The sequence below is a fragment of the Cebus imitator genome, unplaced genomic scaffold (assembly GCF_001604975.1).
Source record: "Cebus imitator isolate Cc_AM_T3 unplaced genomic scaffold, Cebus_imitator-1.0 Scaffold93, whole genome shotgun sequence".
NCBI lineage: Eukaryota > Metazoa > Chordata > Mammalia > Primates > Cebidae > Cebus > Cebus imitator.
The window spans coordinates 6,183,198-6,204,289 of NW_016107408.1; the positions used below are offsets into that span (position 1 = coordinate 6,183,198).

The following is a 21,092-nucleotide window of genomic DNA, read 5'->3' on the forward strand; positions in this document are numbered from 1 at the left end:
TGCACTCCAGGCGGGGTAACAGAGCGAGATTTCATCTCAAAAATCAACCAACAAACAAAGAAAAAAACCTGTCTCTACTAAAAATACAAAAAAAGTTAGCCAGGCATGGCAGCAGATGCCTGTAGTCCCAGCTACTCGGGAGGCTGAGGCAGGAGGATCACTTGAACCAGGGAGGTGGAGGTTGTAGTGAGCAAAGATTGAGCCACTGCACTCCAGACTGGATGACAGAAGCAAGACTCCATCTCAAAAAAAAAATTTTTTTTTTGGCATTGCACGGTGGCAGAAGCCTGTAATCCCAGCACTTTGGGAGCCTGAGGCAGGTGGATCATGAGGTCAGGAGTTTGAGACCAGCCTAACCAGCAGTGAAACCCCATCTCTACCAAAACTACAAAAATTAGTCAGGCGTGGTGGTGGGCGCCTGTAATCCCAGCTACTTGGGAGGCTGAGGCAGAAGAATCACTTGAAGTCAGGAGGTGGAAGCTGCAGTGAGCTGAGATCGAGCCACTGCATTCCAGCCTGGGCAACAGAGCGAGACTACGTCTCAGAAAAAAAAATTTTTTTTAAAGCCATGTATACAAAGATAGCATCTCCCCACTTGGAAGGGCCCAGTGGGTCCTTCCCCTCTCCTGGCCCCGCTTGCTCCTTGGTGGATTGAGAGGTTAGAGATGAAAGGGTCCCTGGAGCTGCTCGGGCCTCTGCCAGCCACAACTTTGCACGACAGCTTACTCACTCCTTGCGCCTGGAACTCCACACTGATGTGGGCAGCTGGCAGCTCACCCGGCCTGGGACCTGAGCAAGAGGCCTGATCAGACCGAAAATAGTGAGACTCCCAGCTCCAAGGCTGCCAATCATGGCTGGGCACATGTGACTGCCACACGGGGTGGCCATTGGCAAGTGTGTCAGCGGTTAAGCCCTGTGGTGCCCACTCTCCTCCAGCTCTGGGGCTCCTGTGGGGAGGCATGCTCTCCTGGCTGAGGCAGATGGTGGTAATTGCCTCCTTTGCCCCAGAAGCCGTAAACTGCCAGGCTCCCATGTGTTCCTGATGAGGCGAGGTTTTGCTGTCTCAGGAAATTGCCCTGTTTGTACAAAACCTCTGCTGCCAGACCCTTGGACCGAAGCCGAGTGATGACCTCTTCCTTTCACTCCCTTGGCCCACTGAGCAGAGCAGAGGCACTCTCCTCCAGCGGGGCTTGGAGGAGCACAGTCTGGAGGGCTGGGGGTTCAAGGGAGCAGCCGCGTTCCATTGTCTGCAGGTACAGGGGTGGGGGGCAGAGGCTGTGGTCCAGGAATCTGCAGGGCCATCTGGATGGGGCTCTTTTGGCTGTGAGTCTGCCCAGCAAGCCTGATAAAAAGACATGAAATGCCAAGGTCGGCCTAGAGAGAAGTAAAAAGATGGCACAGCTTGCCCAACCAGACAACAGTGCGGAGGAACAGGTGCTCGTGATTCCTTAGGGACTTCAGAGGAGGTAACACACAGAAAAGAACCAAACCCTGTGTGCGTTAAGAGAGCAGGTAGGATTCCCCACACTAAACGGCAAGAGAGAGAACACGGAGGGAGCCCCCGGGATCCTCAAAACCAAGGCTGCCTTGGGGTATCTGTCCCTCCCTCTGAACCATCATCCCCTCTCCCTGGGAGAAAGGGGACCCACAGCACCAGCCCAGTTCCGCTGTCGGGCCAGCGCTGCTGCAGCCCACTCCCTAGCCCCTGCAGCCACCTTGCACACGCGCCATCCCTGCATGCCAGAAGTCTGCAGCCCAGCCAATCTTACTCAGAAACTGGTAGGCCGAAGGGCCTGGGTCTCTATGTCATCTTTAAGATAGCTGGGCCGGGCGCGGTGGCTCAAGCCTGTAATCCCAGCACTTTGGGAGGCCAAGGCGGGTGGATCACGAGGTCAAGAGATCGTGACCATCCTGGTCAACATGGTGAAACCCCGTCTCTACTAAAACTACAAAAAATTAGCTGGGCATGGTGGCGCGTGCCTGTAATCCCAGCTACTCAGGAGGCTGAGGCAGGAGAATTGCCTGAACCCAGGAGGCGGAGGTTGCAGTGAGCCGAGATCGCGCCATTGCACTCCAGCCTGGATAACATGAGTGAAACTTCGTCTAAAAAAAAAAAAAAAAAAAAAAAAAAGACTTAAAAACATAGCCAGGGACGCAGTGGCTCACACCTGTAATCCCAGCACTTTGGGAGGCCAAAGTGGGTGGATCACTTGAGATCAGGCATTCAAGACCAGCCTGACCGACATGAAGAAACCCTGTCTCTATTAAAAATACAAAATTAGGCCAGGTGTGGTGGCTCACACCTGTAATCCCAGCACTTTGGGAGGCCGAGGCGGGCAGATCACCTGAGGTCAGGAGCTCGAGACCAGCCTGCCCAACATGGAGAAATCCCATCTTTACTAAAAATACAAAATTAGCTGGGCATGGTGGTGCATGTCTGTGATCCCAGCTACTTGGGAGGCCGAGGCAGGAGAATCGCTTGAACCAGGGAGGCAGAGGTTGCAGTGAGCTGAGATTGTGCCACTGCACTCCAGCCTGGGTGACAGAGTGAGACTCCCAATTCCGTCTCAATAGTAATAATAGTGACAATATCTGTACTATCTAGGTCCGGGACCTACAGCCGTGCCATGGAGAAATACAGGTCTGATGGAGGCAGCAGCTAACTGTCCATGCCAAGATGATGACCTGTGTGGCCGCTGAAGAAAACGTTCCACCGGCTGCACCACAGCAGCAAGGGTCTGGTCACAACCAGCCTACTCGGGAGGCTGAAGAAGAAGAATTGCTGGAACCTGGGAGCTGAAGGTTGCAGTGAGCGATGATGGTGGCATTGCACTCCAGCTTGGGCGACAGAGCAAGACTCCGTCTTAAAAAAAAAACAAAAGATCCTAGGGAAATTTGGCCTAACTGGTCTGAGGGAGAAAAAGATTTATAAAACAAACAAACATGAAAACGAAGGAACAAGCAGTTCTCATAGCTGCCTGATTTGTCTCTCTTGTCAGGGGGCCGGAAAGGGGAGGCTAAACCGCCCGGCACACACAGCAGCTCATCAGACCCAAACTACTGTCTGAATGGCATTGCATAGACTTAGGAGGACTTCCTGGGAAGGGGGAGACAAGGGCACAGGCTGGCTGAGCGGAAGGGTCTCTGAGCTCTCTGTGCCCATTGACTCAGAGAACAGCAGCCCACGCTCTTGGGATCTGGGCTCAGAACGTTCTGGGGGAAACTCCTTATGGTCTCCTCCCAGCCACTCGAGCTCAGTGGACCCTGGGCGCCGGCTCTCTCTGTCCCACACCTCTTCTTGGGCAGATGGGGGGCACTGCGTGGCCAGGCCTTTGCACAGCCACACCCCTCTCCATTCCATAGAAGAGCCGCAGCTAACATGACTCAGCTTTTATGGGTCCAGGTACCTGCCAATCATAACTGTATTGCTGAGTCAGAAGATCCCTGGGAAGCACTTTGGGAGGCTGAGGCTGCGAATCACTTAAGGTCAGGAGTTTGAGACCAGCCTGTCCAACATGGTGAAACCCTGTCTCTACTAAAAATAGAAAAAAGTAGCCGGGCACGGTGGCGCGGGCCTGTAATCCCTTGGGAGACTGAGGAAGGAGAATTGCTTGAACCTGGGAGGTGAAGGTTGCAGTGAGTGATGATGGCGGCGTTGCACTCCAGCCTGGGCAACAGAGCAAGACTCCATCTTAAAAAAAAAAAACAAAGATCCTAGGGAAAGTCAGCCTAACAGAAAGGATACGGTTCTTTTCCAAGTGGTGGGGATTTATTCAACCCTGATTGGTGCAGGAGAACAGAGAGGTACATTTAATGAAGGTGAACAAGGTGCCACAGACAGGGATCACAGACAAGCAAGGCTCCTATTCCAACACCAAACTGCCACCGCCAAGGGATCGCTGGGGGAGAAAAGCAGTTGCCTGATGCCTTGAAGAAGTTCTCTGCAGGTCTCAGCGCGAGCCCACAGCAGCTGAACAGGTAACGCCTCTGGTGGGCTAAGGCACACAGGATCCTGGCCCAAAGCAAAAGGCAAACACAGGGCCATCAGCCTCAGATGATAGTACCCTAACAGTTTGAAAAGGTCCTCACAAGTATTCCATCTGTATTCGCCATTTGAGATACTTTTTTTTTTTTTTTTTTTTTTTTTTGAGGTAGGGTCTCACTCCGTCACCCAGGCTGGAATGTAGTGATGTGATCATAGCTCACAGCAGCCTTGACCTCCTGGGCTCCAGCGATCCTCCCAGCTCAGCCTCCTAAGTAGATGAAACTACAGGCACGCACCACTATGCTTGGCTGTTTGAGATATTTTCTTTAGTCTGTACCAAATAATAATACCTCTGAGCCAGGTGCAGTGGCTCATGCCTGTAATACCAGCACTTAAGGAAGCCAAGGCGGATGGATCACCTGAAGTCAGGAGTTCAAGACCAGCCTGACCAATGTGGTGAAACCCTGTCTCTACCAAAAATACAAAAAATCGGCTGGGCACAGTGGCCCACACCTATAATTCCAGTATTTTGGGAGGCCAAGGCGGGTAGATCACTTAATGTCAGGAGATCCAGACCAGCCTGACCAAATGGTGAAACCCCCTCTCTACTAAAAAAATACAAAATTGGGCCGGGCGCGGTGGCTCAAGCCTGTAATCCCAGCACTTTGGGAGGCCAAGGAGGGTGGATCACGAGGTCAAGAGATCGAGACCATCCTGGTCAACATGGTGAAACCCCGTCTCTACTAAAAATACAAAAAATCAGCTGGGCATGGTGGTGCGTGTCTGTAATCCCAGCTACTCAGGAGGCTGAGGCAGGAGAATTGCTTGAACCCAGGAGGCGGAGGTTGCAGTGAGCTGAGATCATGCCATTGCACTTCAGCCTGGGCAACAAGAGTGAAATTCTGTCTCAAAAAAAAAAATTAGCCAGGCATGATGGCACATGCCTGTAATCCTAGCTACTTGAGAGGCTGAGGAAGGAGAATCGCTTGAACCTGGGAGGCAGAGGTTGCAGTGAGCCAAGATTGCGCCACTGCACTCCAGCCTGGGCAGCAGAGTGAAACCTCGTCTCAGAAAAAAAAAAATTAATACCTCTAGTGGACGCTTGTAGAGCCCCTCTCTCTGTGCCAGAAGTGCTTGGAGCATTGGGCGGACCTAGAAGACGGCCTATCCACTGTGTGCAACCCGAATAGCCTGCCACCCCAGCTGGCCCTGGGCGGTGCCCCCAACCACGGCCCCTCCCAGGCCCTGCTCCCAAGTGTCTCCAACATTTAACAGAACAACAGGTTGGAGTCTTCCAGTTGGTGTTGTCAGGATGCAGGCAGTTTCCAATTTATTCTTTGCTTTGGAACATCGATACATTTTACAGCTAAATCTGGTTTCCATCTCCTCTGTAGCAACAAGTATCTCCAAACAAAAAATTAGAACCAACACATTTTTGCTATCTTTGGATATTTTCCTAGACCTCTAAATGTTCCAAGCTTTTCAAGGCTGCAGACAGAATTGTGCTGTTTAGAATTCTGTGATCAATGAGTTTTTTTGTGTGTGACTAATGATACCTCATATGTGAAAAATTAGCATTGCCACAGTGATGACTGAACAGAGCGCAGTCCCACCCGAAAAGCCCCTGGCGTCAGCCTTCCGCTCCTAGGGGGGTGAAGCCACTGCCTTGGCTTCTGGTAGGGAAGTCCAGCTCTGGCCCAGGGCCTCTGTGGGTTGAGGGTGCCCTGTCATCACAAGCTGTCACCTCGTGGTCGTGGTGAAAGGCTCAGGTTGCCATCAGGGAAAGGAGTGAGAACCAAGCCTGGCACTGTTTCATTTCCAGCAGGGAATCCAAGAGTTCTTACTGATTTAACGTAAAACCAGAGAGGAGAAAGCACATCCAGGCAACGTTCCGGAAGAGAGGAACAGGCCAGGAACAGAGCCCCACCCTCAACCAGCAGGCCTGGTGGGGCTCGTCTGGAACAGAGAATAGAAACCACGATCACATAGGCAGGGTGCAGTGGCTCACGCCTGCAATCCCAGCACTTTGGGAGGCCAAGACGGGCAGATCATGAGGTCAGGTGTTTGAGACCAGCCTGGCCAACATAGTGAAACCTTGTCTGCTAAAAATACAAAAAATTAGCTGGCCATGGTGGTGGGCCCCTGCAATCCCAGCTACTTGGGAAACTGAGGCAAGAGAATTGCTTGAGCCTGGGAGGCCGAGGTTGCAGTGAGCTGAGATTGGGCCACTGTTCTTCAGCCTGGGTGACAGAACGAGACTCTGTCTCTAAATAAATAAAGTATAAGGAGACTGAATGCAGCTCTCTTCATCCTCTCTTGATGTTGGAGACAGAAGCCTCTTCCAGGGTCAGAGCTTGCTGACAGCACCAGAGTCCATCCTGGAGGAGGGACCAGAGCAAGCACAACACGGGAACTCCCCTTGGAACAGACCCATTCCCAGCCCCGGGTCCTCATCCACACGTCCTGCTCTGTGGGAAGGCAGGACTGTGTGACCTCCGAAGTGCTTTCTGTGAAAACCCCCAGTGAACATTTTGTGAGGCCCGGGGCAGTGAGGGCCTGACTTGAAACTTGCTTCCATTAGAGGCAGAGCGGGTTCCTGGGCCTGACAACTGGAGGGGGTCGTGCGTCTGGCGCTCTGCCCCCATGACACGGCCTGCTTAATGTCCAGGGGTCCCACGTGAAGGGATGTGCGAGCTCACCGGAGACCTCGGCCCTGCCAGATCTGTCTTCTTATGTAAACACCTGCTTTTAATACTAAACAGCATCACTGGCCAATAACAGCCAATGCTGCTCAGCGTGCCTGGCAGGAGCACTGGGGGGGATGGAATTTGTAGTGTGGCCGAGAGACAAAGCATTAGGCAACCCGAGAAGGAAAAGGTGCCGTCGGGATTCGTCTCCATCTCTAGTTTATGGGTCCTGGATCCCCATGAGGCCAGCGCTCTAGAGTAGGAGGGGCTGGGAGGCCTGTGGGCAGGACAAAGGGACACCTTCCAGGAGGACGAGGGCCTTCCCCTGCCTGTTCCCCTCACCATGCCTGCAGGCAATAGTACCAGGCAGGCTTGAGACTGCCGCACAGCTGGGCCTGGAGCCAGGTTCTTGGAGCTGGAGGAGAGCAGCTGTCAGTGCAGAGATGAGACAAGGGAGGTGCAGAATCTTGGCCTATGGCCCTAGGAGGGTGAGGACACGGATGAAGGCCCCCCCCAGCTCCCAAACCTGTGGTCCCTCAGCCCCCAGGGACACTGACCTGATCAAAACCCAGGACCTCAACCTAAGACCAAATCTGTACTTTATATATTTTTCTTTACTAACTTTTTTTGGTAGGTACGAAGGTCTTGCCATGTTGGTCAGGCTGGTCTCGAAATTCTGGCTTCAAGTGATCTGCCTGCCTCAGCCTCCCAAAGTTCTGGGATCATAGGTGTGAGCCACTGTGTCTAGCCTATCTGTCCTATATTTTCAGAGGGAGGGAGGGGGTGAAGGTAGTCCTAAATTTATATGGCCTAGATGATGAAACTTTCAATTAAACAAAAAAATCTTCCTGATGCTCTCAGACCCAAAACAAACCCCAGGGCCTCAGAGCCCCGCTGCGAGCATCTAGAGGTTGCTCGCCACCACTCAGTTCTAACAAGAAGTCTGATTTGGGTCTCACCATCCTCTGCACTCCTAACCCTCCCTCCCTGCAACTTACTAGGAAAAACTTAAAGGGGCACAGCCAAGCCCACAGTGGCATTCTGAAACTACCTTTACAAAAATGCGAACAGTGAGATTATTACAGTGAAAAATATCTGACCTAAACCACTCCATCTTGCTTCTTGCTTCCAAGCTGTCCTTGTTCATTCCTGGGAATAAGCCGAACTAACTTTGGGAGAAGCGTATAGTTTAACTGTTTAACTTTGAAACAAAGATGGTAACAGCACTTTCCAGAAATAAACCCCCTTCTCGCCTGGGGACAAGACTGCCTCTGTAGGACTAACAAATCAGCCACAAGATTGGAAATGATGGCTTAGGAGTCACGCAGCCAGAGGCCACAAGGTTCTGAACCTTCCCAATTGCTCCTAGGGATGACATCAATGTTGTAAAACCTGAGAATGGTGCTTGAGATATTTTTCAGACCCTGCACTCTGTAGATCAGCTGACACTCACCACCTATCCAAACTGGCTCATCTGGTCTTGTGGTCCACACCCGGGAAACCGACTCAGCACAAGACAGCTTCGACTCCCTATGACTTCATCTCCAACTCCTGATCTCTAATCAGGACTCCCCACTTCCTGACCCCCTACCCACCAAATTATCCTTAAAATTCCCAGTCTCTGAATTTTCAGGGAGACCCGCTTGAGTAGATAAACTCCAGTCTCCCGTTTAGCCAGCTGTGTGTGAATTAGACTCTTTCTCTATTGTAATTCTTCTGTCTCAATGAATCAGCTCCATCTGGGCAGCGGGCAAGGAAAATCCTTGAGGGGTTAGAGTGCCATCCTGAGACAATGCTCTCGGATTTTTTTTTTTTTTTTAATGAGAGGTTCTTATGTTGCCGAGGTTGGCCTGGAACACGTGGCCTTACCTCCTCAAGCGCCAGGACAGCTGGCCTGAAAAATGTGGCGGCTCCTGCTCTCAGATTTTTAGCCAGTCAGCCTTTTCAAGCCACCAGGTCTGCTCAAAACTGAAAACATCTAAGGAACATTTCTCATGGCAGATTTTCTTTCCTATGGGACAGGTGAGTTTTGATTTCCAAAGGGCGTCATAAGTGTCAGGTACATGTTGAAATCACTTTGATTCCTTGCTTTCTTTCTTATATTGTTTTTGTGACTTCTATTATTGATGTTCTAATAGAAGTGAAAAAGGATGACTAAGAAAAAAAGGGGCCAAAAGAAGGGGATTAAAATGTAATGGCATCTAAAAATCACAGATCGGGAGCTCCTTAAAAATAGTGCCTCTAACATCTGTGTCTGGCATTGGCCACACCTTGTTGCCAGTAAGTCAGGTCACACTTTACCCCAGCAGCTTCACACAACCAGGCTCCCAGGGAGAGACCGGGGACTGACGTGAGGGAGGGCACATAAGAAATGGGCACAGTCTCCGTCATCTTTGCCTTTTAATATAAGATTTGGTTTCATCATTTCTGAATGTAACACATTTCTTCTAAAAATAGAGCTCTCTGCTTATTCTGAAACTTCTTAGCGTTCACTGGGAAGTGAAGGGGAATAAGGCTGACCGTAATTCTGGGGTGACGTTGCCAGTTTCATAGTCACAGAAGAAATTTCAAGGGATCCTGGATGCTCACAGCAAGGATGAGTTCATTTCAAATCCATGGTACTGAAGAAGCACGACAAAGCGTTTCAAGGCCCCAGCTGTGCCTGGTGCGGACTCCTGAACGCATTACCGACCAAACAGGGCAGCAGACACAGCAGCCCCTCTCCCAGGAGGTACAGGAGACAGGGTGACCCTGCACACATCTACCAGAAGACGACAGGGTGCTCTCCTAACACACTGGTTAAGAATGTAAGTGTACAAACACAAGATGTAGGAATGCAGGGCTGAAGGTGTAAACTCCTGCCCCAGGCCAATGCAGACCTGGATTTAATATCATGGAACTTGCTGGGATTTTCTCACAATACAGACGAAGAGTCAGAATCTCCCCCGCCCCCGAGGAAGAGCCTGGTTAGCTCCTGAACCCAAAGATGCCCTTGATGTATCCAGTGAGGCCACTCTTGGTCTTCTGTTCCAACTTGTCCTCAAGGGGTGGGAAAGCCACATGGTTGAGGGCCAGGTCAAAAAACAAAGGCTTGCAGGGGATGGGCTGGAAGCCTGGTGGGAAGTGCACAAGGTTGGCTTGCTTGGTGACCAGGGAAGGGTCCAAGCAGAATGTCTCAAACCGTTCAACCAGAGGCTGGAAGTCAAATCAAAGAGACGTATGTAAGCATCACAGGACACGCTTGGTGAGTGCCGACTGCCTGGTTTAGAGCTTTACAGCGGCCATCCAGTTAATCGCTCCATCCTGACAGCCTCCTACGAGAAGGGGTTACCATGTCCCTTGTAGTCAGTGTCACTGAAACCTAGAGAGGCTGAGAGAGGGGCAGGCTAGGCTTGGGGAACAGGTCTGTTGGCCATGTTACGAGACGGAGCTCTTACCTACAGGTGCTACTCTGTACAGCAACAGGTTCCTTGTCCTTCTTATCGGGGACGATCTGACATCTAGCAAACTTTATGCAGGAGGCTTTCAGGTTGGGCAAGAGGAGGGAGGGAGGTGGGGGGGTTTCCTTAGAAATTAAGGGTCCACTGCTCTACAGTGAGCATGCCTTCCTAGTCTGCTCCTAATCCTGCTCTATATTCCTCAAAAGCCATGGCCCAGACTTACCTTATTGTCCTTGACTTGGAAGGAGGTCTCTATTTGATGAGAATCATCTGCATCTGAAAGTTGCACAGGGATTCAGTAAGAACAAGGACTTATAACAGCATACTAGTCACAAATGAGGCCTGTCACACACGTGGCCCCTACATCCTAAAAGCAAAAGGAGCCAGCACGTGGGGAAGTCAGTCCTGTCTCCTGCTGAGAAGGGGTGCAGATAAACAGATCAATCCCAGATCCAACGCTGCCGGCCCAGTGAAGCCAGCAGAGTGGCATGAGGACAGTAACAGGAAGAAGGGCCAGGGGAACAGTGCACCTCAAAATGCTTCTACACGATCCAGTGCCCAACTGGCACAAGTGGAGGCCAGGAAAAAGAAACATCTTACAGATGAACCAAGACAACCCTTTCAAATCTTAAAACAGTAGTGGTGGTGTGGGAGAGAAGGGGAGTGGCAGGAGGGGGGTTTACGGATAGAGGGGACGGGCAGGGGCTCACCAAGCTCACCAAGGATGGCCGCGGCCTGCAGCGAGCACTTCTCTGACCGTACTTGAGTGATGAGCTCTTGCACGTCAGGCAGGTCCTGCAACGATTCAGAAAACGTGTACTCTGGAGCCAGGGTCAGCTCAGAGAGGAACACCCAGCTAACCTGAGCTACGCGATCCCACTGCATTTTCACAGGACATTAGACTTTGAAATGGGAAAAGCTATGCCACGGCTTAAGTAATACTGCCTGGAAACGACGATGTTGATAACATGAACAAAGTCACCGCGTACTAAACAGCGTGCCAGGCATTGTTCTAAGCAGTTTACATCATCACTAGCTTAACCCTCTCAATAATCCTGAGGCAGTTTGCACTCCCATTTTACAGATGAGAAAACAGAAGCATGGAGAGGTCAGGCAATGTGCCGGCCATGCTCCTATGTGGTAGCAAGCTGGGACTCAGGGCTGGGCCCTCTGGCACAGGAGCATAAGCCCTCAGTCGGTTCACCCCACGGCTTCAACGCGGGTGAATTTTCCTGGCCTCGGTCTCTTGCTTGGCACACTGGGAATGATCTGAGACGGTCTGGACACCACAGAACCCATCATGCCTCCATTCTCTGACACTTCCCCCCAAACCACTCTGCAGGAGATCAGGTCCACACTGGTTTGCACTGCATCCCAAGATGATACTCCACAGTGGTGACGCTGCCACGTCCGTCACCCCCACCTGCTCCACATCCCTCTGCTCTTTCCTAGCTCTGCCTGTTTGGGGCCTCTCTACTTCTCCATCTACAGGTGCGCTCCTGCATGCCAGGCTGTGGCTACAACAAAACTACACGCTCTCTGAAGGCAGAAACCGGGTCTCTTCTCTGCCCCTCTGATCCCGTGAGCTTGCACGGGATCCAGCAGCAGCAGCTTCTACGCTGGCGTGACTCCAACAATGGGAACCTTTGCTTCCTTTTCTAAATGGTCTCTACTCATCAAATACAGACGGGTTCCTTGGACCAGCCGATGTTGCAGTAAGTTCCCTATCGTCACAGCAGGTCACAAGTTTAAGAAGCTAGTTGTCATTCAATAATCAGTAAAGCTCCGGGCGTGGGAGATGGGAGACAGAGTGAGACTCTGTCTGGGGGGGTGGGGGGAAGCAAAGCAAGCCTTTCATGGCTGCACTTTATTTAGTTTGAAATGCAGTCTTGCTCTTTTTTTTGTTTTGAGACGAGTCTCGCTCTGTCACCCAGGCTGGAGTGCAGTGGCATGATCGTGGCTCAGTGTAACCCCCGCCTCCCGGTTCAAGCGATTCTCTTGCCTCAGCCTCCTGAGTAGCTGGGATTACAGGCGGGTGATACTACACCTGGCTGATTTTTGTATTTTTTTTTTTTTTTTTTTTTTTTTGAGACGGAGTTTCGCTCTTGTTACCCAGGCTGGAGTGCAATGGCACGATCTCGGCTCACCGCAACCTCCGCCTCCTGGGTTCAGGCAATTCTCCTGCCTCAGCCTCCTGAGTAGCTGGGATTACAGGCACGCGCCACCATGCCCAGCTAATTTTTTGTATTTTTAGTAGAGACGGGGTTTCACCGTGTTGACGAGGATGGTCTCGATCTCTTGACCTTGTGATCCACCCGCCTCGGCCTCCCAAAGTGCTGGGATTACAGGCTTGAGCCACCGCGCCCGGCCTGATTTTTGTATTTTTAGTAGAGACTGGGTTTCACCACGTTGGTCAGGCTGGTATCGGACATCTGACCTAAGGTGATTCACCCGCCTTGGCTTCCCAAAGTGCTGGGATTACAGGGGTGAGCCCCCACGCTCAGCCTTTTGTTTTTTTATATCAGAAAAATGCCTTCCCTTCTTCATACCTAAATCCTCCTCAGGCCTGGAGCACAGCCATGAGTGACACAGCCTGCAGCTCCTGGGCAGTCAGGGACACACAAGGTCCCACGGGCAGCCAGGGAGGACCAGCCTGAGGTGGAGCCCAGCTGTTGTACCCTCGCAGCTCCCACAGCCGGACTCCATAACCTGCTAGACTTGCAACGAGGAGAGGCCAACGTCTCACCTTTAGGCTGTTCTTGAAGGCGCCAGCATCAGAATTTACTTCATTTGCATATTTCAGGACTCTATCATACAGGACAAGAGCTTCGCTCCACTTCTTCACCAGCACATAGGACTGAGCAATGAAAAAACACCTGATGGGGAGGGGAAAAGAGCCACAATATTCTAAAGCAGCAATTACCCAAGACCAAGACCTTCCTTGCAGTTTAGGAAACAAGCTTCTTAACTTAGGATCACTTCATGGGAGCCCCCTTCGTGGGAAATGTTCAGATTTGTAGGCTGCCCTGCAGAGATGCTTCCCAGCAATCAGAGATGCCCAGGTGGGCCCAACACTGAGCCATGGGTTTTTACTGACTGGCTGACTCTGCAGAGGACGAACAGTTCCCAAAAGGAGCATGGTGAAGTCAGGGACAGGAAGGAAGAACGCTGCCCGGCTCAAACAGAAATCCCACCCCCACATCCACACACCCAAGTTGTAATCATTCATCTCTGCTCATCGCGTTCCCAAAAACAAAAGCCACAGAGGGGTCTTCCTGAGTGAAATTCCTCTCCTGGGCTCAGCAGAGCCTGAGCGATGCTGGTCCCTGACAGAAGGGGCCATGGAGTGAAGATGGGGCACGCTGGAGCGCTGGAGCACACTGGCGTGTGAGGGCCAGAAGAGGAACGGCAAGAATGCAGGGGCTCTGCCTTCCCTCCTGGCTGCGCCCCATCTTGCTGCCCAGCCCACTTCCAAGTTACAAGTGACACAAGTCATTTAAGAAACTGAGTTTAGCTTTATCCCGAGTTAGTTCAAGTTCCTTGAACTGGCCACCCTGGTTCTGCTAATTAACACCCCTTCAAGGCTTGCCCCTTTCCCCCTGAGAGGGAGGAGGTAAGTGAAGGAAGCCAAGTTTAACGTGTGCACTCCACTCCCTCTGACCTGGCCAAAGAGCAGACAAGATCACTGGCCACTACTGGCCACAGCCTTTAGAAATTCCCCTTGCACATGCCGGGCTGATCTTCCTCAGATCACAGGCAGGGTAACCGCACAATCAAGGCCAACGATCCCATCTGCTGTGGGCCAGGTCACGTTCCCAATGCTTATAGAACCTGGGAGGCAGAGGAAGCCTCTGCCCATCCCATGGGACGGACGTTACCTGTAAGCTTTAAATACCAGGGTCTTGAGGCCTATCTCTTTCTGGAAGGCTTTGTCCTCCTCTAAACCAGGAAGCTGGAGCAATTCCACCAGATTCTGTACAACAGATGCAACAAGAAAATTCATGAAGAGATCTCAGATTGAATTTTTGACAGAAGACCTTGTAAGAACAGATAAGGGTGAGGAAGAAAAAGCCCGAGCTCAATACAATGGGGAAAATCCTGTGAAGTGACCTGGCAATAACCACACCTGGTGTCGCCTCCACTCCTCTCTCTGACCTTGGAAACACATTTGTCCTTTACAACACAACTCATAGCTAACCCACCTTCAGAGACTTCTTGGCCCATCTCAGCTGGAAGAGATCTGTTCCAGCACTGAGCTTTTATTGAGCAACTACTCAGATGCCTTGACTCTGTGTGTGTGTGTGTGTGTGTGTGTCTCTCTCTCTCTCTCTCTCTCTCTCTCTCTCTCTCTCTCTCTCTCTCTCTCTCTCACAGTCCTACTAACAAACTCCCTGGGGGCCGAGATGGCATGGACTCAGGTATCAGATGCTCTACAGCACCAGGGAGCATGTTACACAGGTGAAGTGCTCAGTGATGACCTGGGGTCATTAGTCTCTACACACCAACATGTCTGACAGGTAGGGGCTCACAGACTGCAGAACTGGTGTAAGACCTTTGTCTTTTGCCCAGCTACTAATAGGTCCTGCTTGTCACAGCCCTTCCGTAATGCAAAGTTAAGTCATTTTGTGTCTGACAGAGGAAAAGGAAAAAGGTCCTTCCCTTCCCGGTCCTCAAGGGTCACCTGTAGGATGATGTCGTAGAGCCGGATCAGGTCCTGGGGTCGGGGGGAGCGCTTGCTGTCATCCTCTGGCTGCTGCTGCAGCAGAGCCCTCTGCAGACCTTTGGCCATGTTCTCATTACGCTTGATTGCCGTTGACAGCTTGATATAAGTCAGGTAGCTGGAATGCACCCCAAGTCAGCTCAAGTTATACTCAGAGAAGCGGAGGAACTGGGAGGAGGACTGGACGACGAGTTGGGGCTGACCCAGAGGAAGTGGGGGTAGGGTGGGCGGCCACAGCAGGGCCATTTGGCCTGGGCTTCAAGGGAACCTGAATTTGGCTACATCAAGTGGCAAGTTTGCAAGGGACCTGTATGGGACCTTATCATGATTTTTTGCTTGATTCATACCTTCTGCATCTTTTTTCAAGAACCACACAGTGGAGGAAAACAAAAAAACACACACAGAGTGGGATCCCAGCAGGAGGATCATTGAGCCTAGCATTCAAGGCGGCAGTGAGTTATGGTCATACCACTGCACTCCAGTCTGAGTAACAGCAAAACCTTGACTCTAAACATTAAAAAAAAATAAAACTGGCTGGGCATGGTGGCTCAGGCTTGTGGTCCCAGCTACTCAGGAGGCTGAGGTGGGAGGATCACCTGAGCCTGGGAGGTGGAGATTATGGTGAGCCGAGATTGTGCCACTGCATGCCAACCTGGGTGACAGAGTAAGACCTTGTCTCAAAAAAAAGAGATGGCCCATGGATGGCAAGCCAGTTTCTGAAGCGAGGATTAGTGCCCTGACCAACTCACACTACGAGGACAATATCCTTCCACTGCAGCTGTTCCCACTCATCTGAGGGTCTTCTCTGCTCAGAAAACACTAGGTACAGTCGCTTGGGTGCTTATGCATACTAACCATGTGTATAAACGGAAGGGACTATTTTAACTGTACCACCTGGCAAGTCCTTTTATTATTTAGGGCTAAAACCATGTTCACTGTCGAAAATCTGTTTAAGCAGCACTTCTGTGTCTAGAGCCCCAGCCCACTCTGGCAGAAGACCAGAGGCCAGAGCTTAGAGAGGATACAAAAGATGCTGGGGACAGGGGACACAGGCGCAGCTGAGGTCAGGGGCTCCACAATGAGCACAGGATCCAGGGACTGTCAAGTTCTGAGCACTGACCGCTGGTCTCTTCTCTACTCTGCTTCCGGAACAAGAGCAGCCTTGTATATCCCGGAGATCTGAACAGCACAATGGAAACCCTTCAAGATTCTGGAGTTGGAGTCCTTGGTGGAAAGGCAGAGCCAGAAACCAAGAGGAGCTTCATGCATGTATGCAGAGCTTGCATCTGACAAGCCACATCCTTCAACAGGAGTGGATGACCAAGAATCACTAGACATTTAATCAAGGAAAGCCTCTACTAAGAAGGAAGAGGCCAGAATCAAGACGGAAGTTCTTCTATGAGGAGAACTTCAAAAAATGATTAACAACCCCAGAAAGATAAGGGAAGGCTGTGCAGTTGTGAAATTAGAATGAGACACTAGGTAACATTTAGCTGGGAGCAGTGGCTCATGCCTGTAATTCCAAGTCTTTGGGAGGCGGAGGGGGGCAGATTACTTGGGGTCAGGAGTTCAAGACCAGCCTGGCCAACATGGCAAAACCCCATCTCTACTAAAAAAAAAAAAAATAATAAAAAATAGCCAGGTGTGCTGGCATGTGCCTGTAATCCCAGCTACTAGGGAGGCTGAGGCAGGAGAAGCGCTTGAATCCAGGAGGCAGAGGTTGCAGTGCGCCCAGATCACGCCACTGCACTCTAGCCTGGGTAACAAAACAAGATTCTGTTTCAAAAAAAAAAAAGCCAGGCGCAGTGGCTCATGCCTATAAACCCAGCATTCTGCATTTTGGGAGGCTGAGGCAGCTGGATACCTCAGCTCAAGAGTTCGAGATCAGCCTGGCCATCATTGTGAAACCCTATCTCTACTAAAAATACAAAAATTAGCTGAGCATGGTGGCGGTGCCTGTAATTCCAGCTACATGGGAGGCTGAGACAGGAGAATCGCTTGAACCCAGGAAGCAGAGGTTGTAGTGAGCTGAGATAGCACCACTGCACTCCAGCCTGGGTGACAAGAGTGAAACTCCGTCTCAAAAAAGAGAAACAAAACCAAACATTCAGAGAACACAAAGGAGCTCTTCGATGGTGTCAGCAATGAGAAAGCCTGTGTGAGGTTAGGTGGGAGTCAAGAAGGGTCAAGGCAGGGAGAAGCAGAGTGGAAGAGTGAGACACAGTTAACGGTGGAGAGGTACAAAATGATGAAATCCCAAATCTGCATGTTATTTAGAGATACTGAGGTAAATCCCATAGATATGTGTTAAAAGAATTAAAAGTGGATGCTTCTGAGAAACAGGAGAGAAGGTCATGAGATGGATTTTCCTAAAAAGCTTTGCAGAAATCAGGCTCAAAACAAAAACAAATTATCATTAAATGATATGGGTATTTAGATACAGCTTTCCAAAGTTTTACTGAAATACAAAAGCTGGGCCAGACATGGGGCTCATGCCTGAAATCCCAGCACTTTGGGAGGCCCAGGCAGGCAGACTGCTTGAGTCCAGGAGTTCAAGACCAGCCTGAACATGCCAAAACCTGTCTCTACAAAAAATACAAAAAATTAGTGCATGGTGGCACACATAGTCCCAGCCACTTGGGAGGTTGAGGTGGAAGGACTGCTTGAGCCCAGAAGGTCGAGGCTGCAGTGAGCTGTGATTGCACCACCACACTACAGCCTGGGCAACAGAGCAAGATCCTGTGTGGGAGGGGAAAAAAAAAAAGGAAGCCTGATTCATCAATTTACCCCAAAGCTGGCCTCTGCCCTTAACTGAAATCCATGGTATGATACCAGCTGTATCGTAGAGTGGGTCAATGAATCCATGGGCCAGGGGGCTTCAAAATTTCAAAAGTTTCCTAAGCCTCGTTGAATGTTTCAAAGGGTCTTTTCAAGGTGAGGAAGGTAGATTAACTCCTGATTCTTTGTGGCTGTTAACTACAAACATCACTTAACCTCCTAGAACCTCGCCTTTCTCATCGGGTTGTTGAAACAGACATCATCTAAGGGTCCTTCTTGCTGAGTCCTCTGGTGGAACATTTTACATAAATTTGACATTCGCATAAAACTCCTAAGGTAAAGTTTAAGGGTAAAGAAGGGAGTGGTTTTGCTTTTATAGGAATATGGAGAGGGGTAGGGGAATGGCTAAGGATATTGTCAGGTTCACCATATAAATTACAAGCAGTCACTAAGAAATCAAAATTTCAAGGTCAGATGGAAAAGAGAATCTGACGGGAAGTGGAGTTTTCCTAACAATCTTACTTCTCCCTCTACATTTCAAAAAAAGTCACTCCTCTTCTGTAAAACAAAATGACTCATCTTTTTAAAAAATGAAACTTGACAAGGTGATTCTACTTTATTCATTTCTGAGACAGGGTCTCACTGTGTTGTTCAGGCTGGAATGCAGTAGCATGATCATGGCTCACAGCCTAGATCTTGTGGGCTCAAGCAATTCTCCTGCCTAAGCCTCCCCAGTAGCTGGGACTTATGGGCATGCATCACCATGTCTAGCTAATTAAAACAATTTTTTTTTGCAAAGATGGGTTTCCCCCAGGCTGGTCTTGAATACCTGAACTCAAGTGATCCACCTGCCTTGGTTGCCTGAAGTGCTGGGACGAGGTGACTTTATGTATATGAAGTGACTTCATGTATATGAAGGAGGAAGGGACAAGAATTGTCAAGATACCCCCGAGGACAAACCTGGCGAGGAGAACTTGCTCTATCAGGTGTCGAGATTGACGCAAAGTTATATAATGCACTGTGATGGTCCAAGTACAGACAAATAAATCAATGGAGCAGAAGAGTGCAGAGAAAGAGCACACATGGAAAAAGTGGGACCCATGCCTGGCAGAGCTATGCTGCAGGTCCGCAGGGAAAGGATGCAATGATCAATAAATCATCCCAGAATAACCTATTATCTTTTTTTTTTTTTTTTTTTTTTTTTTTTAGGTTTTTTTTTTTTTTTTTTTTTTTTTTTTTTTTGAGACGGAGTTTCGCTCTTGTTACCCAGGGTGGAGTGCAATGGCGTGATCTCGGCTCACCGCAACCTCCGCCTCCTGGGTTCAGGCAATTCTCCTGCCTCAGCCTCCTGAGTAGCTGGGATTACAGGCACGCGCCACCATGCCCAGGTAATTTTTTGTAGTTTTAGTAGAGACGGGGTTTCACCATGTTGACCAGGATGGTCTCGATCTCTTGACCTCGTGATCCACCCGCCTCGGCCTCCCACAGTGCTGGCGCCCGGCTAACCTATTATCTTTATGGAAAAAAGAGAAGCAGACCCTTACCTCCCACAAAAATAAACTCCAGATGGAGTTAAACTTGAGCTGAAATTAAACTTCAATGTGAAATGGACAATTTTAACACATTCAAAACACAGAGACTCCGTCTCAAAAAAAAAAAAAAAAAAAAAAGAAAGAAACTTTAAATGTAGGCCAGGTGCAGTGGTTTATGCCTGTAATCCCAGAACTTTGGGAGGCTGAGATGGGCAGACTGCTCGAGTCCAGGAGTTCAAGACCAGCCTGGGCAACATGGCAAAACCCTATCACTACAAAAAAAAAATTTAGCTGGGTGTAGTGGTGCATGCCTATAGTCCCAGCTGCTTGGGGGAGGCTGAGGTGAGAGGATTGATTGAGCCGGGACGTTAAGCCTCCAGTGAGCCAAGATCATACCACTGTACTCCAGCCTGGGCAAGAGCGAGACTCTATCTCAAAAAAGAAAAAAAGAAAAAAAAAAAAAAAGAAAGAAAGAAATTATAAACATAATGTATAATCTTTTGTTCAAATGATCTTTTAACAATACTAAAAAGTAGAAAAATTAAAATAACTCTTACCTGTGCAAGTACTGAAGATTAGACACCTTCCCCGCCTCTCCATCAAGGATGTAATCTCTCTGTTTCTGCAGAAAGTGAAAAAGGTAAAAAGTAAAGCAACTGATGCTCTCTATCGCTCTGACCATCTCACGCAATGGTGGGGTCTCTGAAGTGCCCTGAACGTAGACACAGACTCCTCAAATAAGACAGGAGTCCTCAAATATCAAAGCTCTACTACTTGACATAATCTAGAATGACAGTAGCACTCAAGTTGTCACTGGCATCTAAAAACTGACCTCAAATGAGAGAACTGAGGGTAAAGGACAGATGAGACTTCCTGTCCACTCCTCCCAAAGCACTGAAATCACACTCTACAGTCCATGGCTCTGGGTGAAGGTGGAGGCCATAGATCCCAGTTCCACCCTTAAGCTGGCAGAGCCTGCCTTTTGTGGCTGGCTTAATAATGTATCCCCAGAGCTGTCTGCATCCTAGCCTCTGGAATCTGTGAAGATGTTATGATATACGGTGAGAGAGAGACTCTGCAGGTGTGATTAAGTTCAGGATCTCTGAATTATCTGGGTAGGCCTAAGGTAATCCCAGAGTCCTGAGAAGAGGGAGGCACATGGAGAAGAGATGGAGAAGATGTAGGAATGGAAGCAGAGGGGAGAGGAGCTGATGGCTTTGAAGCACAAGCCGAGGGCCACAAGTCAAGAACTACGGGCAGCTGCTAGGAGCCAGGAGATGCATTCTTGGGAATACTGTACTGGGAAAAGATTCCCCCAGGGCTTCTAAAGGAACACAGCCCTGTGAACCCATGAGATTCTGACCTCCAGAAGTATAAGATAATGTATTTGTATCATCTTAAACTATTAAGTCTGTGGTAATATGATAGCAGCAATAGGAAATGAATGTGCCTTGCAGCACCACATTCCTTACATTCTGTGACGTGTCTCCCAACTGTCATGCATTCAAGGTCAGTGACAGTGACAGGGGCTGGAACCCTGTAGGTACCTCTGTTAAGTCGATGAAGGAAAGAACAATACATAAAGGCGGCCTAAAGGGGCAAGGAAGCAGGAGATTCCTTAGAGAAAGCAGTGAATGAAAAAAAAAAAGTTCATACTCGAAGCTCTGTGGCAGATGCTGAAAAAAATAGTTGCAAAGCAACACTTGAAGTTATTGTTGTTTAATGGGTACGGAGTTTCAGTTCTACAAAATGAAGAGAGTTCTGGAGATGGACTGGTGGTGACAGTTGTGCATGATAAAACTAATTACTACTGAACCGTACACTTAAAAATGGTTAAAGTAGGCCGGGCGCGGTGGCTCAAGCCTGTAATCCCAGCACTTTGGGAGGCCGAGGCGGGTGGATCACGAGGTCAAGAGATCGAGACCATCCTGGTCAACATGGTGAAACCCC

General features: G+C 49.7%; 1 protein-coding gene across 1 annotated transcript in view; it reads right to left on the reverse strand.

Moving 5' to 3' along the window:
* Positions 1-9,053: 9,053 nt before the first annotated feature.
* Positions 9,054-21,092, reverse strand: part of SRP68 (signal recognition particle 68) — a 42,630-nt gene continuing 30,591 nt past the window's right edge. The window contains exons 10-16 of the mRNA XM_017535810.2: positions 19,700-19,764; positions 14,794-14,950; positions 13,991-14,085; positions 12,859-12,988; positions 10,832-10,907; positions 10,336-10,388; positions 9,054-9,867 (exon numbers count right to left, since the gene is read on the reverse strand). Coding sequence (XP_017391299.1) covers positions 9,640-9,867; positions 10,336-10,388; positions 10,832-10,907; positions 12,859-12,988; positions 13,991-14,085; positions 14,794-14,950; positions 19,700-19,764 — 804 coding nt within the window. The 3' untranslated portion in view covers positions 9,054-9,639. The remainder of the gene's footprint in view (positions 9,868-10,335; positions 10,389-10,831; positions 10,908-12,858; positions 12,989-13,990; positions 14,086-14,793; positions 14,951-19,699; positions 19,765-21,092) is intronic.